Source organism: Glycine max, chromosome 6 (genome assembly GCF_000004515.6).
Source record: "Glycine max cultivar Williams 82 chromosome 6, Glycine_max_v4.0, whole genome shotgun sequence".
Classification (NCBI taxonomy): Eukaryota; Viridiplantae; Streptophyta; class Magnoliopsida; order Fabales; family Fabaceae; genus Glycine; species Glycine max.
This window is the reverse complement of record NC_038242.2, coordinates 22,327,006-22,354,226: the sequence shown is the minus strand read 5'-3', so window position 1 is coordinate 22,354,226 and position 27,221 is coordinate 22,327,006. Positions and strand designations below refer to the sequence as shown.

The 27,221-nt window shown below is 33.7% G+C and overlaps 2 protein-coding genes across 2 annotated transcripts; both read left to right on the top strand.

The window, feature by feature from the left end:
- The first annotated feature begins 792 nt into the window (after window positions 1-792).
- On the top strand, window positions 793-8,154 carry LOC100790625 (probable protein arginine N-methyltransferase 4.2-like). The gene is given in 8 exon segments (NM_001255340.2): window positions 793-1,065; window positions 1,560-1,752; window positions 2,152-2,257; window positions 3,063-3,252; window positions 6,002-6,187; window positions 6,267-6,350; window positions 7,034-7,249; window positions 7,835-8,154. Coding segments are annotated over 7 exon segments (1,125 nt in total). The 5' UTR covers window positions 793-876; the 3' UTR covers window positions 7,211-7,249; window positions 7,835-8,154.
- Window positions 8,155-18,787: 10,633 nt separating this feature from the next.
- On the top strand, window positions 18,788-20,486 carry LOC121174997 (secreted RxLR effector protein 161-like). Its single transcript, XM_041016145.1, has 2 exons — window positions 18,788-19,247; window positions 20,446-20,486. Exons 1-2 carry the CDS (start codon window positions 18,788-18,790, stop codon window positions 20,484-20,486), a joined length of 501 nt encoding a protein of 166 aa, XP_040872079.1.
- Window positions 20,487-27,221: the final 6,735 nt, after the last annotated feature.

Here is a 27,221-nt window from a genome sequence, read left to right as displayed (position 1 = left end):
ACTCAATATTACTGAATGAAAACAACATCTGCTTCAATCCCCACCTCTGCCAGGGTATGCTAGGCTAACCTTCAATGGTGAAACAGGGAAACCTCACACACAACTCCGCGCCTCCTGAGCTTGAATCGCTAAATCGCGAGCTATGGTACTGTATGCTGGAAAAACCAGACACATAGCTATGGTAGTGTATGTCGGGGAAAGCAGAACAGTAGTCGAGGGATGCTTTGCAACTTCAATCGCGAGTGGGGGGATAGCAGACACACAAGTTGAGGCATCCATTTACTACCGGTAGCAAGGAAAAAATAAGGACCGTTATATTTGGTTTTCACTAATCGGACGGTTCACATTGCTTAATTTTTTTTATGTCAAACTTTTCATAGGGTGTGAAAGTGAAACAATTATTATATGTCCTTTTTGTGGTGAGTTATATGTCCTTGGTGCATTTGAAAAGTTTTTAAAACAATTATTATAAATAATAACAATTTTTTTTATTTATATGACCATTTATATTTTTATAATTGTAAAAAAAATATATTTTTTTATAATATAATTGGAGAAAAAAATAAAAAAAATAAAATAAATTGAAACTATTTTATTCAAATAATGAATTCAAAATATAAGTAATTCAAGTTATTTTATCCAAACAAAAAATTTGAAATTCAAGTGACTTTAAAAATCCAAGAATTTTAATTTTTCTGAATTGGAAGTTTCCTAAAATTTTAAAATGTCCCATCCTAACAGTCTCTCTGAATTTCAGGTTTATATATAACTCGTATAAAGTAGGGGTAGACTAGAGAAGCAAAGCCCTGCAGTGCCGCCAAAGCAAGCCTGCCCTAAAAATTGAACAGGGCAGAGAGCAAGGGCAAGCGAGTGAACATGGGAACCTCTGCGAACGCTGTCGCAGGTGGTCGTGGCGGCGCCCCTGTCCCCAAAGACGTCGACTACGCTAATTACTTCTGCACCTATGCTTTCCTCTACCACCAGAAGGAGATGCTCTCCGACCGCGTTCGCATGGACGCTTACTTCGACGCCATTTTTCAAAACAAACGCCACTTCGCTGGCAAGGTACTCACCCCTCTTCTTCTATTTTATTACCGTTTTACCCCTCTAACCTTCTACTAACATGTAAGTTCCATTAAGTATGTGCCATCTTCTATGAACCTTTAGTACTATTTTCCTGTAAAAACTGGAAATTAAATCAACCTTGGATCATGGAGGTTTGAAAATACCCAATTTTTTAGCAGAGATTGGTGCTGCATCTATGCTTTGTTTTATAAAATTAATAAAAAAGGGTTTCATGATATGATTTTTTTTTTGTGAAAAAAAACTAATGTACCCTAGTGCCCGGAGGCTGCTTGCTATGCAAAGGTATGGGGAGGTAAAATATCTTGAAATTAGATTGCTGAGCCCAACTTCGATGCTAAAATGGAAATTATAGAGTTGTAGAAATGGATTTAACTTGACTGAGTTGGTTAGGGTTGTTTGTTACTTGTGGTTATCTTGGTTTGTGTGTGGAAGAGATGATTTTGAGCTGACTTGTGAGTTGATTTTGGGAGAAGACTGTTTTGGATGTGGGGACTGGAAGTGGCATTCTTGCTATATGGTCGGCACAAGCGGGTGCGAGGAAGGTGTATGCAGTGGAAGCAACCAAGATGTCAGAACATGCGCGTGCACTTGTCAAAGCGAATAATCTCCAGGATGTAGTTGAGGTCATTGAGGGATCGATGGAGGAAATTACCTTGCCAGAGAAAGGTTAGAACTATTAGGACCTGTTAAGTTTGTTTGATAGAACATTTTTTTGTCTCCGGTTCTTGTGTCCATTAATGATTTCAAAAATGACATTTGTTTTACATTGTTGTTTTTTAAGGATTTGTTGGGGAAGAAACAACAGTTTTGGTGTTTTCATGATTTTCTTTACAAATCTTTGAAAACAATAAAGTAAAAAAGAAGATGATTTTTTTTTTTGTAACTATTGGTTAAAATAGGAAACGGAAAATGATTTCTTAAACTAAACAAGCACCTTGCTTTCTGTGTTTTGTGACTAATTTAAAATTGTTTGATTTTTTCCCTCTCTATCTAAATTATGCTTTGTCAAATATCATTGTGATTGATTGGCTTAAATGTTGTTGACTTGTTGTATAACTTTTGCAGTTGATGTGATCATCTCTGAATGGATGGGTTATTTTCTTCTGCGTGAATCTATGTTTGATTCAGTTATAAATGCTCGTGACCGCTGGCTCAAACCAACAGGAGTGATGTATGTTTTGGTGTAACAAAGCAGAGAAAAAAATAGTATTATGATGTATCTACCTGATTTGATGTTTTGTGGCTTCTTGATACGCACATTACTCCTTACCTATTCTTCCATTTGTGGTCTTATCTTGTGTTAAATAGATATTATGTAGTTCATTCCTCATGTAGCAGCATTTCCTTCTTTCTTTGGGATTTTGTTGAGATCTACTAGAGTAATTTTGGTCACTAAATATTTGATTTTTTTTCTATATTGTATTGCATATGCAAAATGTTACCAGCAGCAGTTAATTTTTGAAGTTTAATCATTAATAAAAAAAATGTTAAACACCTCAATTTTTGTTTCCATGTTTATAACCAGAGCTACACACAAGACACAGTTTTGTTCTGTGCAGCATATTCTATAGTTTTCAACAGAATTGGGCTAGTTTCAAAATCTAGTCATTAGCCAATGAATGTAGTGCCAAACCTAAGAAAGTGACTTAAATATAAAACTTTTCTATAACTTGAGGCAAAGGAGTCAGGAATGCATTTGCTCTGGTCCTATACTTGTATCTATTTTTAAGTTGACTCATTGTCTTGGCATGTTGTGCTTAACATGCTCTTTTCATTACATTACCAATGGTGAATTGGTGATAACTTAAATATATAAATGATTTGGTTATTGCCTCTGAAGGTAACTGTTTGTCACGAAAGTGGTATGGTTATGATTATGAATTGCAATTGTTATGAAAATCTTTAGTGCATATGAGTATTTCTTTGGTTGCTTTAGGTGTTACCTATTGGTTATTTAAGCGGCTCTATTTTGGCAGGTATCCTAGTCATGCTCGCATGTGGATGGCACCTATCCGGACTGGGATAGTAGATCACAAATTGGGCGATTACGAGTCGACTATGGATGATTGGCACCACTTTGTTGATGAAACAAAAACCTACTATGGTGTTGATATGAGCACTTTAACGAGGCCTTTTTCGGAGGAGCAGAGAAAATACTATCTACAGGTAAGTTGTATACTTTGGTGCACCTTAAGTGTAATGATATTTATTTTGTGAAATAAAATTTTGATCATGGTTGGGATGTCTGTCAGTTCTTATAATTAAGTTGGCATTGGTCTCTCTTTATCTGTTTTAAATTAGTGAATCAGTTGTAACTTGTGAAAGTTATATTTGGTATTGCTGTCATGATTGTTGAAGTTGGATGATGGTTTGTACAAACACAATTCTATGTGTTTTACTAGATTGAATGATCCTAATCACTACTTGGAACTCATTTTTGCTGGGATTGTGAGAGGATTGCATGCTGGAGTGTAAAAGGGGAGTGGAGGGATTGTGTGTTTCTAGGATCCTTCATGAACATGAACAATGAATAGTGGGTTAAGCCTCTTGCAGAAAATCCTTGATCCGAAAATTACTTTACCCACCAAAACGTAAACCGAATTCTAGAAATCCTATTGAGGCCTTTTCATTGTCTGAAAATGAACCCTCTTTGATTCAGAAGTCCTTGCTGCCATGAAGTTGTGGGCACCATGTTTGCTGTGTCAGTTTGCAAGTGTGTGAGTGATAGGGATTTAGGTCCACAACAAGACTAGGTGCTGGATTTGGACGTAAAGAGGCCCTATATTTGGAAGGTTTATGTCCATGAGCAAGTGTGCGTTGGGCTTCTGTGCAAGTAAGTGGCTGGATGCTGTGTCTCTGTGCTTGTGTTTGTGCACTGCATCATTGTGTGGGAGCTAGGCTTGTGTTTCTGTGCTACTTCTGTGACTGTTTGCCTCTGAAGTGTTCTGCTTCTATGTGATTGTGTGATTTGTTCATGAGCCCCTTTGATTTTTTAGGGTTGACTGAGACAATGAGACTGCTATTTTGATGGTCTGCCATTCATTCCCTTGTTTTTGTCTAGATTTCTTATGTTGAAAATGCCATCTGCTACTGGTCAAGCCTTTGAGTTTTATTGTTTTAGTTGTAACTCTATAACATTTGTTTATTAATAAGTCTTTTATCTTGGTATGAGTTCACAAATCACATCCATTATGCTTTGAACCATAATTTACTGTTTTGTGTTACTTTATGTGTGCATGCATGTATGGTTGGTGGGTATTCTTGAATATAACATTATATGTTAGGAGGCATCTTACATTTTACGTTACAATCCCATGTTTATGTGTCTACTTCCTTTGTCAGATCCTTGGTTGGATCTACAAATTTGACAACATTGGTGGTTATTTCACCTTATGCAATTGCATAATATTGAAATATATGGTGATAAAATGATTAACTTGAACCGTTTCTTTTTTATTTTTGTGGGGTATTCTTAGATGTATAAATGTAGCACGTTGAAACTCGCTTCTATTGGGCTAAGTCGATGGAAGAATATAAGGTTTTTTTTATTTTTTCGTAAATACACTTTCTCTTAATTTCCAATATACACTACTTGAGACTTTCTCTCTCCTCTTTGTTTTTTTTTTTAATTTAAAATATTATAAAATATAAATATTATAAAATATAAATATTATATTATATGATTTTTTTAATTGGTTTTAAAATTACTTATTTATTAAATTAAATTTTATAATTTTGTTTTTTTATTTTTTTTAAAAATATGCAGATAAAGAAAAATAAAAAAAATTGAATAAAATTAGAGTACAATTTTTAGTTACTTTATATGTACTGTTGTAGTTAAATTTATGTGCTGTTGATATTTTGTTTGTTATGTTCGTTAATTAAAAAAATAAAAAAATTAGTTAGTAGTATTAAAATAAACTAAAAAGCACAGTAAAAAAATAATTGATACATCTATCTTATACAATAGACATAAAATTTCAAAGAGTAGTAACTGCTATATTGAAAATATCTTTAAAAATATTTATTGAAAATATCTTTAAATAAAAATATATTAAAAATATCTTTAAAAATATTTATTTAGTAGTTATTTTTTACTTAAGTAACGAGAATTGATATTTTTATTATTTATGGCTTGCAGATATGAAAAGAAAAAAAAAAATTAAAATATGATACTGATAACGGCTAAAATGAGTTATTTTTTATAATAAAAAATATATTGAAAATATCTTTAAAAATACTTAATTAGCAATTATTTTTTGCTGCCACCCGAGCAAGAATATGAACGTGATGATCATTACAGAAATAATTGTCCTATCATATGTCCATAAGTTTTTCCTTAGTCAAGTGCAATTGTTTAAGTATTTTATTGACAATGCAATATAATGTTCTTCTATAAATAAGTTGTTAAACAAAAAGTCTTCTCATAGTTAAATCTAATGACATAAACAAACTAATTATATTTAGTAATATAATTATATTAAAAATAATTATATTAGAAAATTCAGATTTTAAATAAAAATATTCACTTAAAAAATATGTTAAGTAAATTAAATAATAGAATAAAAATAATTATATTTAATAATATCATTTTCTTTAAAAAAATTAAAAAACAAAATTATAAAATTTAATTTAATAAATAAGTAATTTTAAAACCAATTAAAAAAATTATATAATATAATATCTATATTTTATAATATTTTAAATTAAAAAAAACAAAAAGAAGAGAGAAAGGCTCAAGTAGTGTACATTGAAAATTAAATTGCAAAACAGTGTAGATTGAAAAAAAGCAGGAGAGAGAAGGTGTATTTACGGAAAAAACCAAGAATATAATATATAGAAAGATAAATCATTTGATGACATTGAAAATTTTATTACACATGAAACTAATTTATGCTTGCTGTGATTTCCTTAGACATCATTGTGGAACAACCTTCATCCACATCAAGTCGTAGGAACTGCTGGTATAATAAAGGAAATTGATTGTTTAACTGCCACGGTGGCTGACATAGAGAAAGTCAGATCAGATTTTTCAATGTCAATAACCGTGGATAACACAAAGTTATGTGGATTTGGAGGGTGGTTTGATGTACATTTTCGGGTAAGTTACTCTGACCTTTTTAACAGAATTGTATATATCAATATCATAAATCCCAATGTTCCCTGTTTTTATCCACCAGGGAAGAAGTGAGGATCCAGCTGAACAAGAGATTGAGTTAACCACAGCTCCCAGTGTAAATTATGGTACACACTGGGGCCAACAGGTTTGTGCTGCATCACAACTTCTTGGTGGTTGATTTATCCATGAAATAATTTGTCATTATCATTTTCTCTAATATAGGTTCATTGCTTTTGATAACAATTGAACACTGTTGAAGGAATAGATGGTTCCTTGTTTTAACTTCCTTAGGGTTATGCTTGGTTTGCTAAAGTATTAAGGGCTGGACAACACAAACACGTTCCATATTTGACTTCATAAATTGTCATAGGACAGGATAAAACAAAGAGAAAGCACAGGACAGAAGTTTTAAATACTTGATGCTTTCTTCTTCTCCTCAGTAGTTTTCTTGTGACTTCTCTTCCTCAACCCTCCTCCTCCTTTCTTTCTTCTCCTTCTCTCTCATAACTACTTGTACCATGCATGAATCTCCCAACAGCTAACAGATCAAAACGTCGTGTTTAGTTATGGCACAACTACTTGTAGTGTGCTGTTCTGCTTGTGTAGTTCTTCAATTTGCTTCAAACACACCCTTAAAGTGCTTGTTCTATTGTTGAAATACAATTTTGTAGAGAAAGGGAGATAGGCAAAGGCTTAACTTTCAAACGTTATGATTGATGGGGCATTTCCTCTCTGTAGCATTTATTTGTTTGAGCCATAACCTATGGCTTGACTTTTATCCTGCTTTATGATAATGTTTGTTTCATAATATGTTTAATCATTTGACAGGTTTTCCTCTTGCATCCTCCCATGCATCTGAGTGAAGGTGATGATTTAAGGGTTTCTTTTCTAATGAGTCGCTCAAAGGAAAACCATCGTTTGATGGAGGTTGAACTTGGATGTGAGATTCATCAGCATTCTGGCAAGCTACTTGCACCTTTCAAAAATAAGTACTACATTGAATAACAATCTGGATTTCAAATTCTGGGGGCTGCAAGATACAAGGTATATATAATTACATAATGATATTATATAATTACATCATATACCTGTTGCCTTGGTTGATCGTTTCCTTTTGGTGGAATCTACTTTAACAGTCTTCTTTTCCACCCAGAACTATTAATATTTTGAAGGGAAATCATTCTTATTACTGAAGATAATTAAGGACCTTAACTATAAAACTTATGAATCAAGCTCTTGGACTTCACTTTGATAACCAATTGAATACATCAACTTCAATAGATATTTTGATTATATTATCAAATGAAAAGGATGGTCACATCTTTTTCCAATGTTATAAATCATTTACACATGTCGAATTGGGTAATTTTGTTTTTTCCACATTATTTATTTATTAATTAAAAAATCAATAAAGATGAGGTCCTTAATAAATAATTGTCTAATACCTTAATTAGTTTGTTATAGAAAGGTCTTCAAATAATTAAATAGCTACTTTTAAATAATGAAGCAGTTGGTTTAGGTTATTTTTTGCGAAATAATCAAAATTGTTTTTATGTTTGACTAGCTTTTGAAGCAAAAAAAAGGAAATATTTCTCCAAAATTAATTGTTACCATTTTTTCTTTCATCAGGAACGGCTCACATGGTTTGTGATCATATGGAATTGTATGGTTCTTAATTACGTAGTAATAGGAAAAAAGTAGTTGCCGCCACTTGCAACATTCAGGTTCTTCCAATCATTTTGGTTGTTTATGATTTGCAACTCAAGTACGTTTAGCATGTCTCAGTTATGATGGTTGGGTAACCGTCGTGCTGGTTATCTATACCTGAGTTTTAGGGGAAGCTTGTGGCCCTTTTTGTTTTAGAATATGTTATGCTGAAGTTTGTAATAGTTGGTTGATTATAAGATTCCTGATATTTTTATTTTATTTTATTTTGGCGTTCCATTTTACAAGACTTTTCTTTTTCAATTGGCGTTTATAATTATACGACGAGACAATAGAGATGTTGTGATCTGTTGGATATATTTGGAAAACAAGGAGTGTTTATTCATAAACAACTTACCTAAATCAATCAAGAAAAATTGAGTCGGATTCGAATTAAGGTTTGATGAGATCAAAACTGAACCATAGACTCGATATATTAACCGATGAACACGATCTTCCTTTTATGTTGATAATGTGTTGTAACATCCATGAGGTATACAATGCCTCTGAATTTTGTACCGTTTGACACCCTATAAGTAATATAAAATCTATATGGTTTATTACTTGGTATTTGATTAATATAAAATCAAGAATTTGGCTTAATGTAGACGTGTAGTAATTTTTTTCAAGGTTCAAGATAGATATTAGTCTCTTCAAAGAAAAATGATAAAGATAAGTAATGCATACGCGTAGAGTACAATGCTACTGACCATATAATTCAATATAGTCCTCTCCTAATATAGTACTTTAGATAGATGTCATAGTAGGGTAGTCAGACTAGGCTTAATGTGCCGGTTAGTTTATTAATTTATTTTAAAAGTGATTCTAAAATAAGTATTTTTTTTTAAAGTGATATTTCAAAGCAGACAAATTGGCTTCTTAAAAAAAGCAAAATATTATTTTAAAAAAATTAGATAAACACATAAAAAGTAGAAAACTATTTGTTTTACTAAAATAAGTGTTTTTTTTAAAGTTTAAATATACAAATCTGATATCTACCTATTACATCCACTTTGAAATTTTCAACTTTTTTTTTAACAACATAAATGGCACATAATTAGTTAGACCTTTATTACAACACATTCATGCATCCATAGTCATGCTAAAATGAGAATCAAATATAATTTTCTTCCTTTCCCATTTTCTTGTCCAGGTCGAGATCACCACTAACAAGCAAGGAATAGTCTATTCAAACTTTCTTATGCATATAACACATGAATATGCTTATTCAACTTAATAACAACATTAATAAAGATCATCCACTCATACCAACCTCAATCTTAAAGTTTCTAACGACAAAGCACTATTCACATCAACTCCAAAATTTAGAGAATCACAACCATATACATAGACCCATAAAAAATCAGGATTCAAGGAGAGATTAAGGAATATCTCTCACTCTTAATCCATTGTTATGACTCAAAAAGAAAAGGATTTGGCCTCCTCTCCCTTACCTAAGGAAGCCGTGAGATAGAGAAAGAAAAGGGAAGAAGGCTGAGCTACTAGCTTGTTCCTTAAGATGAAAATGGATTTGGAGTGTATAACAGAACTTGAGAGAACTTAGGTGATTATGAGAGAAAGAAGAACACATAAAGATAGAGGGGAAGTGGGGTGTGAGTGAAATAAAAGGAACACACTAAAAGGGGAAGGGGATTGAGTAGCGTGTTTGTGTAAACTCAAACCTTTTCCTCAAAGATAGAACCTTTTTCAAAAACAGATTTAAAGAACAACTTTGAAAACAAGTTTGCAAGAAGATTGTCCAACAATGTGTTAAAAACAGTTTTCACAAAACCACCACTGAGCAAGAAACATGTGCGTCCAAAGGTGTGTTTGACAGAAAATAAATTAGGACACAAGAACAAAAGCATAAACACTTGTTTTATACCTACTCACTCAAATCATGATAGAAGAGTTCCACAAATCAAAACAGATTATAAAACAAGTATTTTTTTTTTCTTGTCGTTCTTGACTTATATCAAGTATTTTCTGTCACTTTTGACACACCCTCAGTCTCATTTTGAAATAAAATATACCCAAGTAATCTTTGATCACTAAGCCACTTTTAGCTTTCCAAACAACAATTTAAATGATTACAAATCAAATAACTCTCAAAGAGAAGATATGCAATGAAAATTGATTACAAAAACTTTACTAAGCAAAGAATTATACACTAAGCACTTAATATATGATCGTCCAATATGAGACTTGTATTCTATGAAGCATCGACACCGACACGGACACCGGACACGAACGAACACGGACATGTGGACACCTGAAATGTTGAAAATGTAGGACACGGACACGACTATATATATATAATTAAATAAAATAAAATTACATAAAATTAAATATGAGCGATATGTATAAAAGATCTAAATTGAAAATCAAGATTTATATATTCATCATCATCTCAAAAGAACTTTTCCTATGATAATGAGTCACAAAAAATACTAAGAGACCTCATTATACAATTTGTACGCTTTGTTTTTTTACAAAAAAAAAAAATTATAAAGCAAGATGATGAATTAGCAACTTCAAGTCTTCAAGAATTCCACAAACTAGCAATCATAATTGAAAAAGACACCTTCTAACTCTGGTTCATCTAAAGACAAACTAGCAATTTCAAGAATACCACAATCATCAAGTGACCCAAAATCATCTCCAGCTACATCCCACATTTTAGTTTCCTCTTGATGATATTGTGGAGTATTCCTTGAGAGAAGTCGTAGGTTGCTATGAACAAATACTAAATCTTCAGCTTTATGTGGTGTCATCTTATTTCTCTTTAAAGAATGGATAAATGAATATGTACTCCAATTCCTTTCACAACAAGAAGATGAACAAGGTTGCGCAAGTAGCTTAAGGGCAATCTTTTGAAGTATTGGAGCATTAATGCCATGAACTAGCCACCAAGCTTTTGGATCCATTTGACCTCTATCATTTAAAGAATCAAGATCATCAAAACCTTCTCTTCCATCCAAGAAGTTGGCAAACTCAATATTCACTTTCCTCCTTACATCCACATCAAGAAAGAACCTCTTGAAGCATTTTTATCTTTCACGAGTGAGTTCCATGTCTTGATGTGGAGGAACTCGATTAGAATCTTCACTTAACCATTCATGACTATAATATCTACAATTAAAAAGAAATATATACATGATTAAAATTTAGGCAATTCTAAAAAAAAATGTAAGTAAAAAAGTATAGAGTTAATTACCTAGGATTTAAAGAATGAGCTAAACAATGGAGAGGAGTGCTACTCTTAGTCCAACGGTCAATTAATATGGAGTGCACTACCTCATAAAAGTTTGATCCTTCACTCTCCTCCTTTCTCTCATATTGATATATGGCATTCTTCACCTTTTCAATCATTGAATCCCACATCTCATATACTAGATGGAGAGATGAAGCTTCTGTATCCGTTCTTCTAAGAACATCATAGATAGGGCTAGTGAAAGAAAGAATATAATCAACCTTATCCCACCATTTATCATCCAACAAAGTATCTTTCACAAATTTAGCCTTTGCAACATCATCTTCTTTATAAGAAGACCATTGGTCTCTAATGACCATCTCTTGGAGTCCTTTCTTCAATTGCTTGAATCTCCTGAGCATTACAATAGTGGAGACAAATCTTGTTGGAGCAATGGATAAAAATTTCAATGAATTGAATGAATTGAAAATTGATAGTCTCATAGAGTGACTCATGACAAAGTTTTTCACAAACATTGCATCATCCGCAATTTGGGTGATCCAGGAACATTCTTCATAAGCAACATTATTTTTTTTCTGTATTCTTGGCTGCACATATGTTCTTCAAAGCAAGATTTAATGTATGGACAACACATGGAGTCCAATAAATGGAAGGAAACTCAGCCTCAATTATTAAACCTGCTGCTTTACAAACGACTGCATTATCCGTCACAATTTGCACAACATTTGAGTGCCCAACCTCCATAATTACCTCCCTCATATGTTTGGTAATGAAATCCTTGTCTTTGATCTCATTTGAACAATCAATGGCCTTTAAAAACATAGGTCCACTCTCTGTGACAACCATGAAATTAATAAGAGATCTTCTTTGTGGGTCACTCCATCCATCGCTAACAATGCTCACACCCTTCTGGCTCCATGCATTTTTAATTGGTTGTAACAAATTCTCCACATGTCTTCTCTCGTTTTGAAGTAATGTTGTCCTTAATTTATTATAACCTGGAGGTTGGTAACCACTGATCTGATTGTTGGCAGCATAGACAAATGCCTTCCTATAATGAGGATTTCTTGCTAAATGAAAAGGCAGCCCCGAAGAGTAAAACATCCTAGCAATTTAATGATCAAGTGTCTCTCTAGCTTGCAAATTAAAGGCATTTTCTACAGATGATATCTTTCTCTTTTTTGGATCAACACCAAGAGTGTTTGTATCCATTTGGTGTTGAGTAAAAACCGGAGGCAATGACACAGATTTTGTTTTTGACCTCTCCACCCTTAATGTAGCCTCATTGTCTATCTTCTTCAAATCTATAAGTTTGGCAACTGTTACCTTTTGACAAACTCTAACTCCCTTTCCTGTCATCTTCAACAAGTGTGCCCTCACTCTAGTGTAAGACCCATTAAAGGTAAAATCACAAATATTGCATTTTATCTCATAATTTCCACCACCAGCTACACTTTTTATCTTTGTAACATAGGTCCATAAAGGTTTTGTATCATCATCTTGTTCTTTAGCTTGACTAGGACTAGAAGCACTCATCTCTACAATAATTTAAAAAAATAAAAAGTTAATGTAAACAATTTCTAAATAAAAAACAAACAACGAAAAGCAATTTGTAATCAATGTTGACCGGGAATGTGAAAATAAATACGTTCCAAAAACATGTACATGACAAATACATAACAAATTTATCTCCAGCTTAACTAAAAAGAATAATAAAGATTTAGAAGCTCCTTGTGCTGCATAGTTCATGTATGGTTTGTTTGAAATTTGAAATAAGATGGATAAATAATTAAATAGTGAAGTTGACTATTTCACAGCAAAAAAGGTAAATGCATTTAGAAGCTCCTCGATGTTGGCGTATGTAGCAGTGGTCATATTCTAATGAATAAGTCTTTGTAAAGTGGCATGTGTGTGTGAGAGAGACAAAACAACCTTTACAATAAAATAAAGTGGGATACTTTAAAGGCCTACGTGCTTTTTACAATGAGAAGTTGCTTTTTACAATAAAATAAAGGTAAATGCATTTAGAAGGGAAAAGTGGTATGTGTGTGTGTGAGAGAGAGAAAACAACCTTTACAATAAAATAAAGTGGGATACTTTAAAGGCCTACGTGCTTTTTACAATGAGAAGTTGCTTTTTACAATAAAATAAAAAAATGGAGAAACATGTAATACCCAGTAGATAACTGCCAAAGAGAGAGAGTGTGTAAATGTTTAAAGAATAAAGTGGAACACCACAGTCCACACTAAACGAAGGAAAACCAGAGGCATCAGGCAGCAAGAAAAGAAAAACCAAAGGCAACAAGAAAAGAAAAACCAGAGAAGAAATAGGAAGCAAAGCTTACCTGCGTGGGGAAGGAAACGAATGCGGCAATGGAGGCGCTTGCGGGAACAAGAAGGAGAAGACACAGAACGACAGAAGAGGTATTTTTTTGGTAAGCATTTTAAAATAAATAATAAAAAAACCTAAGGCTCTTAATGGGCCGCGACGCGCGTGTCTACGTGGTGGGCCGCGTCCAACCAGAGGTGTCTTCCTGTTCAACCGCGTCCGGTGACGGCGGAGGCGACGGACACCGCGTCGCACCGGAGTCGTACGCTCATGCGTGTCCGGTGCGAGTTCGACGCGGGACACGCCGGTGATGAGCCGCGTCCGTTCTTCATAGCTTGTATTAGAGTAAAAATAGCAGCACTTCAAGTATCAGAATACAAGAGTTATGTGTTAGAATTAATGTCTCATGTGAGAGGCATATGACTTAGTAGGGACTAATAAATAAATAATTAACGATTAAGGGCTAAATTATAATTGGGCTTAATAGGAGAAGTTTCTAGGTTAACTGCTACTTGATGGGAGTAGTGGGTTATAAAAGGGGCTTAATACCCACTAACGTGAAATAAGGTCCCCTTCCTGACCAGAAAGTGCTCTTTTCTCACCCATAGCCATCACAAATGGAGAGAGACAGAAAAGAAAGGCCAAAGGAAGTGAAATCCTATTTCTCTCATTTTCAAGGAAATCAAAGTACACCAGAGAGAAGTTCCTATGGAGAAAGGTACACATCATTATCTATTATTCTTTATTGATTGTTTGTGAGAATCATAAATTTCAAGATCCTGTTGGTTTTCTATAATTGATAGTCTAGGAAACCCTTAAGAATTTTTACATGTGGTATCAGAGCATGTGTTATGAAATTTATGATTCTCCAAGAATGATTTAATTTCTCCCAATTATGCATAAACCCTAATTATGAAATTTAGGGATTTTTAATTTATGTTACATGTATTTTCAATTACATGTTTTGATAACGTGCCTTTCGTGTTAATTATATTTTCCGCTGCAAAGTATGAAATTCTAGATATATAAAATTTCAGGAGAAGGAAAGCCATGAAAGCGGTAGAATTTTTGGAAATTACATTTTGGAGAAAGGGAATGAAAAGCAAAAAAAAAAAAAAAAAAATTTCCGCCATCGCGAATTGTTTTATTTTGAAAAGCTGTGTGGCTGTAACAATAGGTTATCTTTAATTCCTATATTTTTTTAGAAGCTGCGCAGCGTAGCGTACATTTGATTGCTTTTAATTATAATGCTTTCAAAAAGGAAAACGTACGCGTACCAAATATCTTGCAGGATGAATGAATATTATGAAAATTGCTATTTGCAATCTTTGTTTGTTATTTGCAATCCCACTTGCTTTCTTTTTCTTTCGAATGTTATTGTTGAACATTATTGAAGGATTGAAAGTTTATGTCTTATAATTAATGTGAATGTTTTGAAATTATTGGTAACAGTAAGTATGTATATGTTACATATTCCTTTGAATGTGTTTGAATGCAAAATACAAATAAATGTGAAAATTATTTTATGGCCTAGAATGGAATTAATGGAATGACTATGAATTGTTAATAGCAACAAGTATGTGCAGGCCATATATATTTGGTTGGAATTAAATGTATGTTAAATTTGTTGGTCACCAAAGTGGCCAAATTTGTAAGGTTATTTAATTCTAAATTAATGATTATTTCAATTACTCATAGAATAATGGATGTTAAATTATATGACTGTTGGCTTATGGGTAATTGAAATTCATTGTTATAAGGAATTTATGGATCGCCCAAAGGTTGATTAGTTGTTCTTATAATTAATGAATATTATTGTAGGCGATTTGTGTGTATCATTAGTTTTATTTATATACCCAAAGGAAATAGATACTACTAATTGGTGCATATTTAATTGTCAAATAATGTTAAAATTTTATTAGCATCATCATGTTTGTATGTTGTGTGTTGGTGTGTCACCCAAAGGAGAACATCAATATACATTGATTGTTATCTGAGTAAATTATATGTATGACTTGTGTTTCATGTACCAAAATGCTTATGTGAAGTTTTATTATGCAGTACCTGTTCCCAACTCATTGAATTCTCATGTATCATCTGTACCAATTTTTAATGGGCTTAACTTCTCTGACTGGAATGAGCAAGTCCAATTTCATCTCGGTGTTTTGGATCTTGACCTTGCTATATTGGAAGAGAAGCCTGCTACTATTACTGATGCTAGTAGCAATGAACAGAAAGCTCATTATAAAGCTTGGGAAAGATCTAACAGACTCAGCCTAATGTTCATGAGAATGACTGTTGCAGACATTATTAAGACAACTCTCCCTAAAACCGATAGTGCTAAAGAGTTTATGGGGTTAGTGGGAGAGTGCTCTCAAACAGCTGACAAGTCTCTTGCTGGGACATTAATGAGTACACTAACCACCATGAAGTTTGATGGTTCGCGTACTATGCATGAACATGTCGTTGAGATGACAAACATTGCAGCAAGACTTAAGACCTTGGGAATGGCTGTGAATGAGAACTTCCTTGTTCAGTTTATTCTAAACTCATTACCGTCTGAGTATGGCCCGTTTCAAATGAGCTATAATACCATGAAAGATAAATGGAATGTGCATGAATTGCACAGTATGTTAGTTCAGGAAGAAACGAGGCTTAAGAATCAAGGAAGTCACTCAATCCATTATGTAAGCCACCGAGGGAATCAAGGAGTTGGAAAAAAATTTGTAAAGAAACATGATAAAGGCAAAGGACCATTAAAGATCAAGGACGGTCCTGTGCAAATCCAGAATAAAGCATCAAAGAACAATAATTGTCATTTTTGTGGAAAATCTGGACACTTCCAGAAAGATTGCCCAAAGCGTAAGTCTTGGTTCGAAAAGAAAGGTGAGCTCAATGCTCTTGTATGTTTTGAATCAAACTTAACTGAAGTTCCCCATAATACATGGTGGATTGATTCTGGATGTACAACTCATGTTTCTAATACTATGCAGGGATTCCTTACAATCCAGACCATAAGCCCAAATGAGAAGTTTGTTTTCATGGGGAATAGAGTGAAAGCTCCAGTGGAAGCGGTCGGGACTTATCGTTTAAAACTTGACACTGGACATCATTTAGATTTACTGGAAACTCTTTATGTACCTAGTTTATCTAGGAATTTGGTTTCATTATCTAAACTTGATATTATTGGATACTTTTTTAATTTTGGTAATGGATGTTTCAGTTTATTTAAGTATAATCATCTCATTGGTACTGGTGTTCTTTGTGATGGTTTATATAAATTGAAATTGGATGGTTTGTATGTTGAAATTGTTTTAACTCTGCATCATAATGTTGGCACTGAACGTAGTTTAGTGAATGAACGATCTGCTTTCTTGTGGCATAAACGTTTAGGTCACATTTCTAGAGAAAGGATAGAAAGATTAATAAAGAATGAAATTCTTCCTGATCTAGATTTTACGGATCTAAACATTTGAGTGGATTGTATCAAGGGAAAACAAACAAAACACACAAAGAAAGGAGCCACAAGAAGCACTAAACTTCTTGAAATTATGCATACATATATTTGTGGACCTTTTGATGTTAGTTCTTTCGGAAGGGAAAGATACTTTATCACCTTTATTGATGATTATTCACGTTATGGTTATGTCTACTTACTGCACGAGAAATCTCAGGCAGTGAATGCTTTGGAAATTTACTTGAATGAAGTAGAAAGACAATTAGACAGAAAGGTGAAAATTATTAGATCTGATAGAGGTGGTGAGTATTACGGAAGATATGATGAAACTGGGCAACACCCAGGTCCATTTGCTAAGCTCCTTCAGAAACGAGGCATTTGTGCGCAATACACAATGCCTGGTACGCCACAACAAAATGGTGTATCAGAAAGGCGTAACAGAACTTTAATGGATATGGTTAGGAGTATGTTAATCAATTCAACCTTGCCCGTATCTTTGTGGATGTATGCTTTGAAAATTGCCATGTATTTGTTAAATAGGGTTCCTAGTAAGGCAGTTCCAAAGACACCTTTTGAACTGTGGACAAATAGGACACCTAGTATGAGGCACCTGCACGTTTGGGGTTGCCAGGCAGAAATAAGAATTTACAATCTGCAAGAAAGAAAATTGGATGCAAGAACAATCAGTGGAAATTTCATTGGTTAACCAAAAAAGTCAAAGGTGTATATGTTTTATTGTCCTAATCATAGTACGAGAATTGTCGAAACTGGAAATGCAAGGTTCATTGAAAACGGTGAGATCAGTGGGAGTACAGTTCCACGAGAAGTGGAAATTAAAGAAGTTAGAGTGCAAGTCCCTTTAGCTTTTGCCTCTAGCAGTAAGGTGATAACTACTTCAGTTATTGCTACAAACAATACTGAAGAAGTACAACACAATGATGAGCCCATGATACATAATGAACCCATTGTGGAAGAACCACAAGAAGTAGCATTAATGAAGTCTCAAAGAGAAAGAAGACCAACTATTTCAAATGATTATGTGGTATACTTACATGAAACAGAAACAAACTTAAGCATTAATGATAATGATCCAGTTTCATTTTCACAAGCTGTAAGTTGTGATAATTCTGAGAAGTGGTTAAATGCCATGAAAGAAGAGATAGATTCCATGGAACATAATGGTGTTTGGGACCTTGTAGAATTACCAAAGGGTTATAAGAGAGTTAGTTGTAAGTGGGTCTTCAAGACTAAACGTGACTCTCATGGCAACCTTGAACGTTACAAGGCTAGACTTGTTGCTAAGGGATTTACTCAGAAAGATGGCATTGATTATAAAGAGACATTTTCACCAGTCTCACGAAAGGATTCTTTCAGGATTATCATGGAATTAGTAGCCCATTATGACTTGGAGCTACATCAGATGGATGTGAAAACTGCCTTTTTGAATGGAGATTTAGAGGAGGATGTTTATATGGACCAACCAATGGGATTCTCAGTTGAAGGGAAGGAACACATGGTGTGAAAATTAAAGAAATCAATATACGGTATTAAGCAAGCTTCCCACCAATGGTATTTGAAATTTAATGATACCATTGTTTCCTTTGGATTTAAGGAAAACACTGTTGATCGGTGTGTATATCTGAAGGTCAGTGGGAGTAAGGTTATGTTTCTAATCTTGTATGTTGATGATATATTGCTTGCAACTAATGATCTTGGTCTTCTTCATGAGACTAAGAAGTTTCTTTCTAGTAACTTTTAAATGAAGGATATGGGTGAGGCAAGCTATGTGATAGGGATAGAAATATTCCGAAATAGATCAAAAGGATTGTTAGGCTTGTCTCAGAAAGCATATATCAATAAAGTACTGGAGAGATTTAGGATGGAAAAGTGCTCAGCATCTCCCGTTCCAATTCAGAAAGGAGACAAATTTAGTCTCGCACAATGTCCTAAAAATGATCTGGAACAGAAGCAAATGGAAGAAATTCCGTATGCATCAGTTGTTGGGAGTATTATGTATGCTCAGACCTGCACTCGACCAGATATAAGCTTTGCAACTGGAACGTTGGGAAGATATCAAAGTAATCCAGGAATGGAACATTGGAAAGCTGCAAAGAAAGTTCTGAGATACTTACAGGGAACAAAAGACCACATGCTTACATATAAGAGGTCTGATCACCTAGAGGTGATTGGATATTCAGACTCAGACTTTGCTGGATGTGTGGATACAAGAAAATCCACTCTTGGCTTTGTATTTCTCTTAGCCGGAGGAGCAATATCGTGGAAGAGTGCAAAACAATCCGTTGTTGCTGCATCCACCATGGAAGCTGAATTTGTAGCATGTTTTGAGACTACAATTCAGGCTAATTGGCTGCGGAACTTTATTTCAGGGCTTGGAATTGTCGACAGTATTGCTAGGCCGCTGAAAATGTATTGTGATAACTCCGCAACAGTATTCTTTTCTAAGAACAACAAGTACTCTACGGGTGCCAAGCATATGGAATTGAAGTACTTTGCCATGAAAGAAGAAGTTCATAAACAAAGAGTGTCAATAGAACATATTAGCACAAAGCTTATGATAGCTGACCCTTTGACAAAGGGATTACCGCCCAAGACATTTATAGAACATGTTGAAAGTATGGGCATTATTGTTATTGATGATAATTAAGTGTAATTTACCTTATGTAATTTTGCTGACACTCTGAGCTCAATTATGATATGTTTCTGATTACCTGTTCTCTATGTTTGCATGCATGTTTGTGTTAGAGTAATGTTAACAGGCTTTGTCTTGAATGAAGACATTATGTTGGACCAATTATGTACTCCTAACTAATGGTCATATTAAGGAGAAGACTAATTTGTAATACATGGAAGGGACTATGTCGATTAGATGATGTACAACCGCCATGACTCGAATTGGTTCCTATTCTTAATCATGAAATTATGATGTACCCAATGTATAGAACAATTTAGCCAATTTTTAATGCGCATTATGTTAGTTAATCTATTTATTTATTTATTTAGTCCATAATGTTTATTAATGTCACATGAGCCAAGTGGGAGAATGTTAGAATTAATGTCTCATGTGAGAGGCATATGACTTAGTAGGGACTAATAAATAAATAATTAACGATTAAGGGCTAAATTGTAATTGGGCTTAATAGGAGAAGTTTCTAGGTTAACTGCTACTTGATGAGAGTAGTGGTTATAAAAGGGGCTTAATACCCACTAACGTGAAATAAGGTCCCCTTCCTGACCAGAAAGTGCTCTTTTCTCACCCATAGCCATCATGAACGGAGAGAGACAGAAAAGAAAGGCCAAAGGAAGTGAAATCCTATTTCTCTCATTTTCAAGGAAATCAAAGTGCACTAGAGAGAAGTTCCTATGGAGAAAGGTACACATCATTATCTATTATTCTTTATTGATTGTTTGTGAGAATCATAAATTTCAAGATCCTGTTGGTTTTCTATAATTGATAGTCTAGGAAACCCTTAAGAATTTTTACATTATGTGAAGCTGTGCTTGCTCCTTGATTTATAGACTTCATGAATGTGACCGTTGTAGGGATCAGAGCCTTATGAAAAAATATTTGTTCTCTCACAAAGCTTGTCCTATTGCAACATGACAACTTGGGGTGGAGATAGAAATAGAGAATAATACTATCCTTTCTGAGCAACACTTATTCTGTCTCCACTACTTGTATGAAAATGTGTTTTTGCTGAGAATATGTTTCTTTTTTATCCTACCTTAGCACACACTTGAAATTCAAATGATAAGGTAAATTAAAACGATGATGAAACATAAAGTACATGAACTTTTTAAGCATAATCATCATCGTTCAGAGTATAGAGATTGGGTGAAACAAAACTTCGATAGAAATAATTGTGTAAGTTTCTTATCACCAATTTGGATGTTCAAAAGACTCTACACATTGGATGCTAGTTTTCAAAAGAGCACTTAGACGCTTGTTAATTTATAGCAAGTTGGATGTTAGATAGTTCTTTTATGAAAACATGTGTAAGAGTTCTTAATTAAAAAATAATCTGATGCATAAGATATATGATAAAAGCATAATCAAGGTTAGGAAATCAAATGCCAAAAGTGTTTTGAACGATAATGTTCTTGAAATACTCAATCAAGTTCATCAGTCTATCAAATTTTAATATATTTGTTATCATTAAAATTATAAGAATTTTGAGGAATTAGACATAATCAAATGTCTTTGATTCTATCAGTCGACCGTCAGTTTTAGGGGGGGAGAGGAAAAAATAGATTTTCCTACTCTTTGGTGCGGTTATTTTTTTATAACCATAGTAATTTAATGTAATTTAATTTAATTTATAACAATATAAGTAATGAGACTTATTTACAAGCAATGACAAGTAACTAACCCAGTTATCCTATAGTTCCCATAGTTTCATGGAGAGGAAGAAGTTTCATCTGTTGTTATTAATTAAACTTATTATGTACTTAAGTTTTAAACAGTAATTCTAGAGTTTTCTATTTTTCTAATTTTTCAATTCATTTTAATACTATACATATTTATATAACTCTGAATTTTCTTACAATTTTTTGCATTCATTTAATTAGAGGTGTATTGAATTAAGATTTAAAAAAACTTCTTTTCACTAAAATAAGCAATGGTATTCAATTAAAACTTTTAAATGATATTACCTTCGATTTTTATTATAAGGTTTAAATTAAAAGTGTGACTTAGTCCTTTTTATAAGGTCCAATCTAAGTTGTCTCCTGCATTAATTAATTTTTTTACAAAAATATCCTGAATTAAAGTTAGTTCTAGAATGGTATAATAATGGAAGAAATATCACTCATTAATGTTTGTTAGCTTTATTCATGGAGATAGTTTTAGAAAAAATATTAATTTAAGATAAATTTAATGTTTTCAACTAAATTAATTAATTTTCTTAATCTTGATGAATTAGTTAATTGAATCTTATAATAAGGATCAAAGATAGTATACAAAGTATTATGATATTCAATTAAGATTGTTAAGATTTTTTTTAAAAGAACAATGAAAATTCTGTAATATATTTAATTATGATTTTTTATAAATTATAAAAAATTCTCTAATATCAAATAGTATACAAATTTAATTTGATGAATTGTTGTGACTTTTTTTATTAGTAATACTGCAAAAATGGTGGGAACAGTTTCAAAATCATGATATATGGATTCCAAACATACGTACGTGTAGGTTATGGATGCTTGATTGCACGGTTCTTGATCTCACCATCCACGTTATCGGTTCTAGTGTGGACCACCAGATAATTAAAAGGGCGTTGCTTTGGGCACCTAGCAATTTTGCTGGGGCACCAGCAACATTGGTGAAAGGACTAAAATGCCATTCACAATTTTGTTATAAAAGATTAAAGTGACTCATCCTTACGAGTTATTATTCACTAGCGAGAAGCCCGTGCTGATGCACGAGCTCATACTCTAATTTTGGCTATCATTACTGAAGAAACAACAAAAATATTGATATATGCATTGAACATAATAAGTTGATACCCATTAATTGTGCAGTAGAAAATTAAAGAAATTGTTTAATACCCTAAGGTATTGGATTAACAACATTAATCAAAATATAAATAAAACTAAAACAAAAAAGTCATCAACTTTAGGCATGGTCTTTCAAATTGGGAGGTCTTCATCCCACATAACTTGTTTCCTAAATATGACCTCCCATACATATTCGTCAAACCTAAAGAAGAACATAACTTCATCTCCTGCCATTAAATTATTTTCAGAGAGGTATTGAAATCATGGATCTGCAACAGATGGCAGACCGTTGTGCACGGTGCTCTGCCATTGGTTACGTCTGCCACTTGGACGCTGAACAGGAACATATTTTTTTGATCCAAACAAAAAATTTAAAGCTGTTGCTGGAAGAACCTGCATTGAAACCAAAATAGTGATTATACGACCATTCAAAGTGATTAACAGTCAATGTAATTTGAAAATGTTATTTGAACTAAGAGAAGATGGGAACCAAAAAATAAAAACATCATTGAGTGGGTAACAAACTCCTACCAAAGGGTTGGTATGTTCGATCATGTCTTGCGTGACATCAGCGGTAAAGATGTGCCTTCTGGTTGTAACAACCGGCCTTCGACATGTCTGTCTAAGGATAGGTCCCATGATGTCAACTTCAAAAGAAGTATCTTTTGAGGCTGCAAAAAACCGGATAATGACACTGTCATTAATGCCGTGGGTTCTTCTAAACTCTTTCAGCCCATCAGCAAAAAAGCATCGTGTGCCATATTTGCACACCTTAACAAAATGCTTGGTTCCATTGTAGTCAAATAAAACATAAGTTGGGTAATATGGCCTCCATTGTCTATGGTAAGTCAATAGAACTTCAATGATGTTCTGCAGGGAAACATGAAAACATTAGGCAATCACTATTTTTTTTATTTGGAATAAGAGAAAAGGAAAAGTGGTTGGGATTGTTAATGTTGACCTTGTGAACACGAAATGCTGCTGTAAATCGTGTTCTTGCCATCGAATTTGATGGGGCCTATAGCACAACATTGAATGTAATTAGTTATAGAACAAAATAAGAAAGCAACATATACGAAAGCTCAAAAATCGATTCCAAAATGCAAACAACCTATAATGAAGTTATACATAAATATAGATAAAGATAGATAAAAAAACATAACAGAAACCATGGAAAATAATGATGAAAAACGTGAAAACTGTCCATATTAGGCATACAATCATGAAGTCAATAACCAATTTATAAGGAACAAACACATATAAGAAGCAACACACAAATGACATACAATATACAAAAATAGGCATGATAACATGGTGAATATCCTAGTCGATAGAATTACAAACATCACCGTGAATATGTAGTCTATAATTAGCATAAACATATAATATAGATATAATAACCATAAAATGAAGAATAAACTGTAAAATAGAGTATCATCATTGTAAGAATGTGTGATGAAACAAATGTCAAAAGTTAAACATAAATAAGAAAGAAAAGAGGAAGGATTAGAATGTTAAAGACATAATGAAAACGTGTTACAAACATCACTGTGAATATGTAGTCTATAATCAGCATAAACATATAATATAGATATAATAACCATGAAATGAAGAACGGAGTGTAAAATAGAGTATCATCATTGTAAGGATGTGTGATGAAACAAATGTCAGAAGTTAAACATAAATAAGAAAGAAAAGAGGAATAATTAGAATGTTAAAGACATAATGAAAACGTGTTACAAACATGACGGCGAATATGTAGTCTATAATCAGCATAAACATATAATATAGATATAATAACCATGAAATGAAGAACAAAGTGTAAAATAGAGTATCATCATTGTAAGGATGTCTGATGAAACAAATGTTAGAAGTTAAACATAAATAAGAAAGAAAAGAGGAAGGATTAAAATGTTAAAGAACTTACCACATTAGAGAAGATTGATGATTGTGTACTCATACTGTTAAGGGTTAAGGGATGTTGTTGGAGAAATGAGAAAAGAAATGAGGACAACTGTTGGTTATGATTTGATATACCTGAGATTTTGTAATTTGTATTGAATGAGCTTTAGTAAATACACAACGTAGTTGTGGAATACGTTATTACACATTGGAAACCACTTTTAGTTACGTCTCTTCGTATACATTATATCTCTTCCTATACATTGGAAACCACTTTTAATTTGGGAGTCTTTTACAATTTCCGTACCCGTTTTTTGAATTTTGAAAATCCTAATTAATAATTAAAAGGCTTTAACAATTCCCGTACTGGTTTTCCTTCATAATGGTGAAAACAATTATTACCATTGATAATGGTGAATATATATATATATATATATATATATATATATATATATATATATATATATATATATATATATATATATAAATTAATTGGGAGGCTTTAACAATTCCCGTATTGGTGCAACCTTCATAATGGTGAAAACAATTATTACCTTTCTGACTTGTGAATGACATGTAGAACTTTGTAGAGACGGCTAGAACATATACTATATGATGGAGTGGAGTGTACACGTATAGACACGAATTCCAATAGGATCTATTGTGGGGATATTGAACATTTTACATGGTGTCATACCCTAATTTCGTCCGGGGATTATAATTTGATGATATACAACCATTGATTGGCCGCTTCGAGATGTTTGGCACCCTTTGTTGCACAATATGTGAAGTCCCGAGACGTGCCGAAAATCAAAAGGAAGCAGGCTTACGCGATCCGTGAAAATTCTGTGATGTGACGGAAATCGAAAGGAGGTATTTTTCGCAATCCGTGAGTTTTCGTAACTTCTTCGAAAGCTAAAAAAGAGTAAAAACATAATCCGTAAGGACTCGTAACCTTGCGGAAGGAAAATAAGTATCGTTACAAAATTCGTAAATTTTTGTAACGTTACGAAAAAAGAATTACCAAAAAAGGTAGAGGGGGGTGCATTTAGTAAAAAAAGGGGGTACAAATAGCAATCAGGCCCACTTGGGCCTTCTAGATTCTTCCTCCAGAAGGCTGTTGCTTCTGGAGGAAGCAACCTTGCTCGCCTGGGCGAGCTGGGTGGCAAGCTCCTCCCCTATTTTGCTATAAATAGGGGGAGGAGTGAAGGGAGAAGGGGTTCAGCCTTCTTGGCACTTCTCATTCTCTCGAAATTACTGAAGAAAATTATTTCCATGAAGAAAATCCAAGCCGAGGCGCTTCCGTAACGTTTCCGTAACGTTTCCGTGAGTAATTACGCGAAGATTCTCGACCGTTCTTCAACATTCATCGTTCGTTCTTCGTTTTCTTCAGTCTTCAACGGGTAAGTACCTCAAACCGAGCTTTTCAATTCATTCTATGTACCCGTGGTGGTCCACATTTTGTTTCATGTATTTTTATTCTCGTTTTCATTCGCTTTTTATACCCCCTTTTGACGTGCTTAAGTCATTTATTTAAGTCATTTCTCGCCTAATCTAAAAATAAAACAAATTTCCACCGATTGTTTGAATTGTATCATCCGTTAATTTCGGTTAAAATGAATTCCGACCGTTCGGTCGTGCCGTAACCACGTTGGAAATAAAAAAAGAGGTGAAATAATAATATAATAATAAAAAAATACCTTTTTAGTAAAATAAAGTGAAAAATCAATCGGACGTTTTCTCTTTGAGATTTCTCATTCTTAATTGAATCGACTAATAACTAAAGTGAAACTAAGGCTAAAATCAACTCGCCTAGTCAAGCTCGTCCACAAAAAATAGGATTTGAAAGTTTTATCTGAGCTTTTCTTACCAAGTTAAATGGATCATTTTTAAAGGCCCAACACCTTTAAGTGATCACCTTTCAAGTAAAAAGAATCACTTGATTCATGCTTAAGGAAGAACTACGTAGGTCTGATTTCCTCTTCGATGGAGGGTACGTAGGAGCAAGAGCCCCGCTTTTGTCGACCTCAAAAAATAAAAAGAAATAAAAGTTAAGATAACACAATTCCACAATTCTAAAAAATAGGCTGTTGTCCTTTGAGACAAACGTGAGAGGTGCTAATACCTTCCTCAAACGTAAATACAACTCCCGAACTTAGAACTTTCATTTTGACCGGTTTCCTTCGGTTTTTCCGACGTTTTCCACAAATAAACGTTGGTGGCAACTCCGCGCATCTTTCCTCCTTTGGAAAGCGCACCCGTGAGCCTCGCCCTCGCTCGCCCGCAAAGGGCACGCTGCGACAGTTGGCGACTCCACTGGGGACTATTTTTGTGAGTTAGGCCTATTTTAAGGAATTGTGGATTTGTGAAACTTTGTGTGGGCATTTGTTGAACTGTGTAAAATGTAAATAACTGTTGTCTATTTTGCATTCTTTACACTGCATTCTAAGCACCCACGGGTTTGAGTAAAAAGGGGCCCTATACCCGGGTTCATGGGAATTTAAGGAGTGGAGGTGAATCTATTATCATGCTAGGTCTCCAACTTGCTTGATAATAGTGAAACCTCGTCTAGAGCTTTCTCTCTTTATAATGTGTTGTCGCTGGTATTCCATACCGCCACAATATTATTATCTTGAGTGATGATACCTCTAGAAAACAGCCGTGTGAGTTATGAATTGTTGGGGAGTAGTTATTAGAGACCCCTAGATATTGTCCTATAGGTTCCCGAATAGGGGCAAAGAGCAAACACGCTCCGTGCCATTCGTTCTCATGCATTTTTTTGGTAAATAGCACTAGTTTACAATTTTGCTAGTGATGTTTGGTTTCTTTAGAGTAATACGTAACCTTTTTAATACTACGTTGAGGCGCCATCATGCCCAAAACGTAGCATTAAA

Bases quoted from the DNA above. Each gene is read 5' to 3' on its own strand.
- LOC121174997 (XM_041016145.1), top strand. From the start codon at position 18,788: ATGGAAAAGTGCTCAGCATCTCCCGTTCCAATTCAGAAAGGAGACAAA. The intron at 19,248-20,445 runs GTTTTGAGACTA...CTTGATTTATAG, and splicing joins GGAAGCTGAATTTGTAGCAT to ACTTCATGAATGTGACCGTT.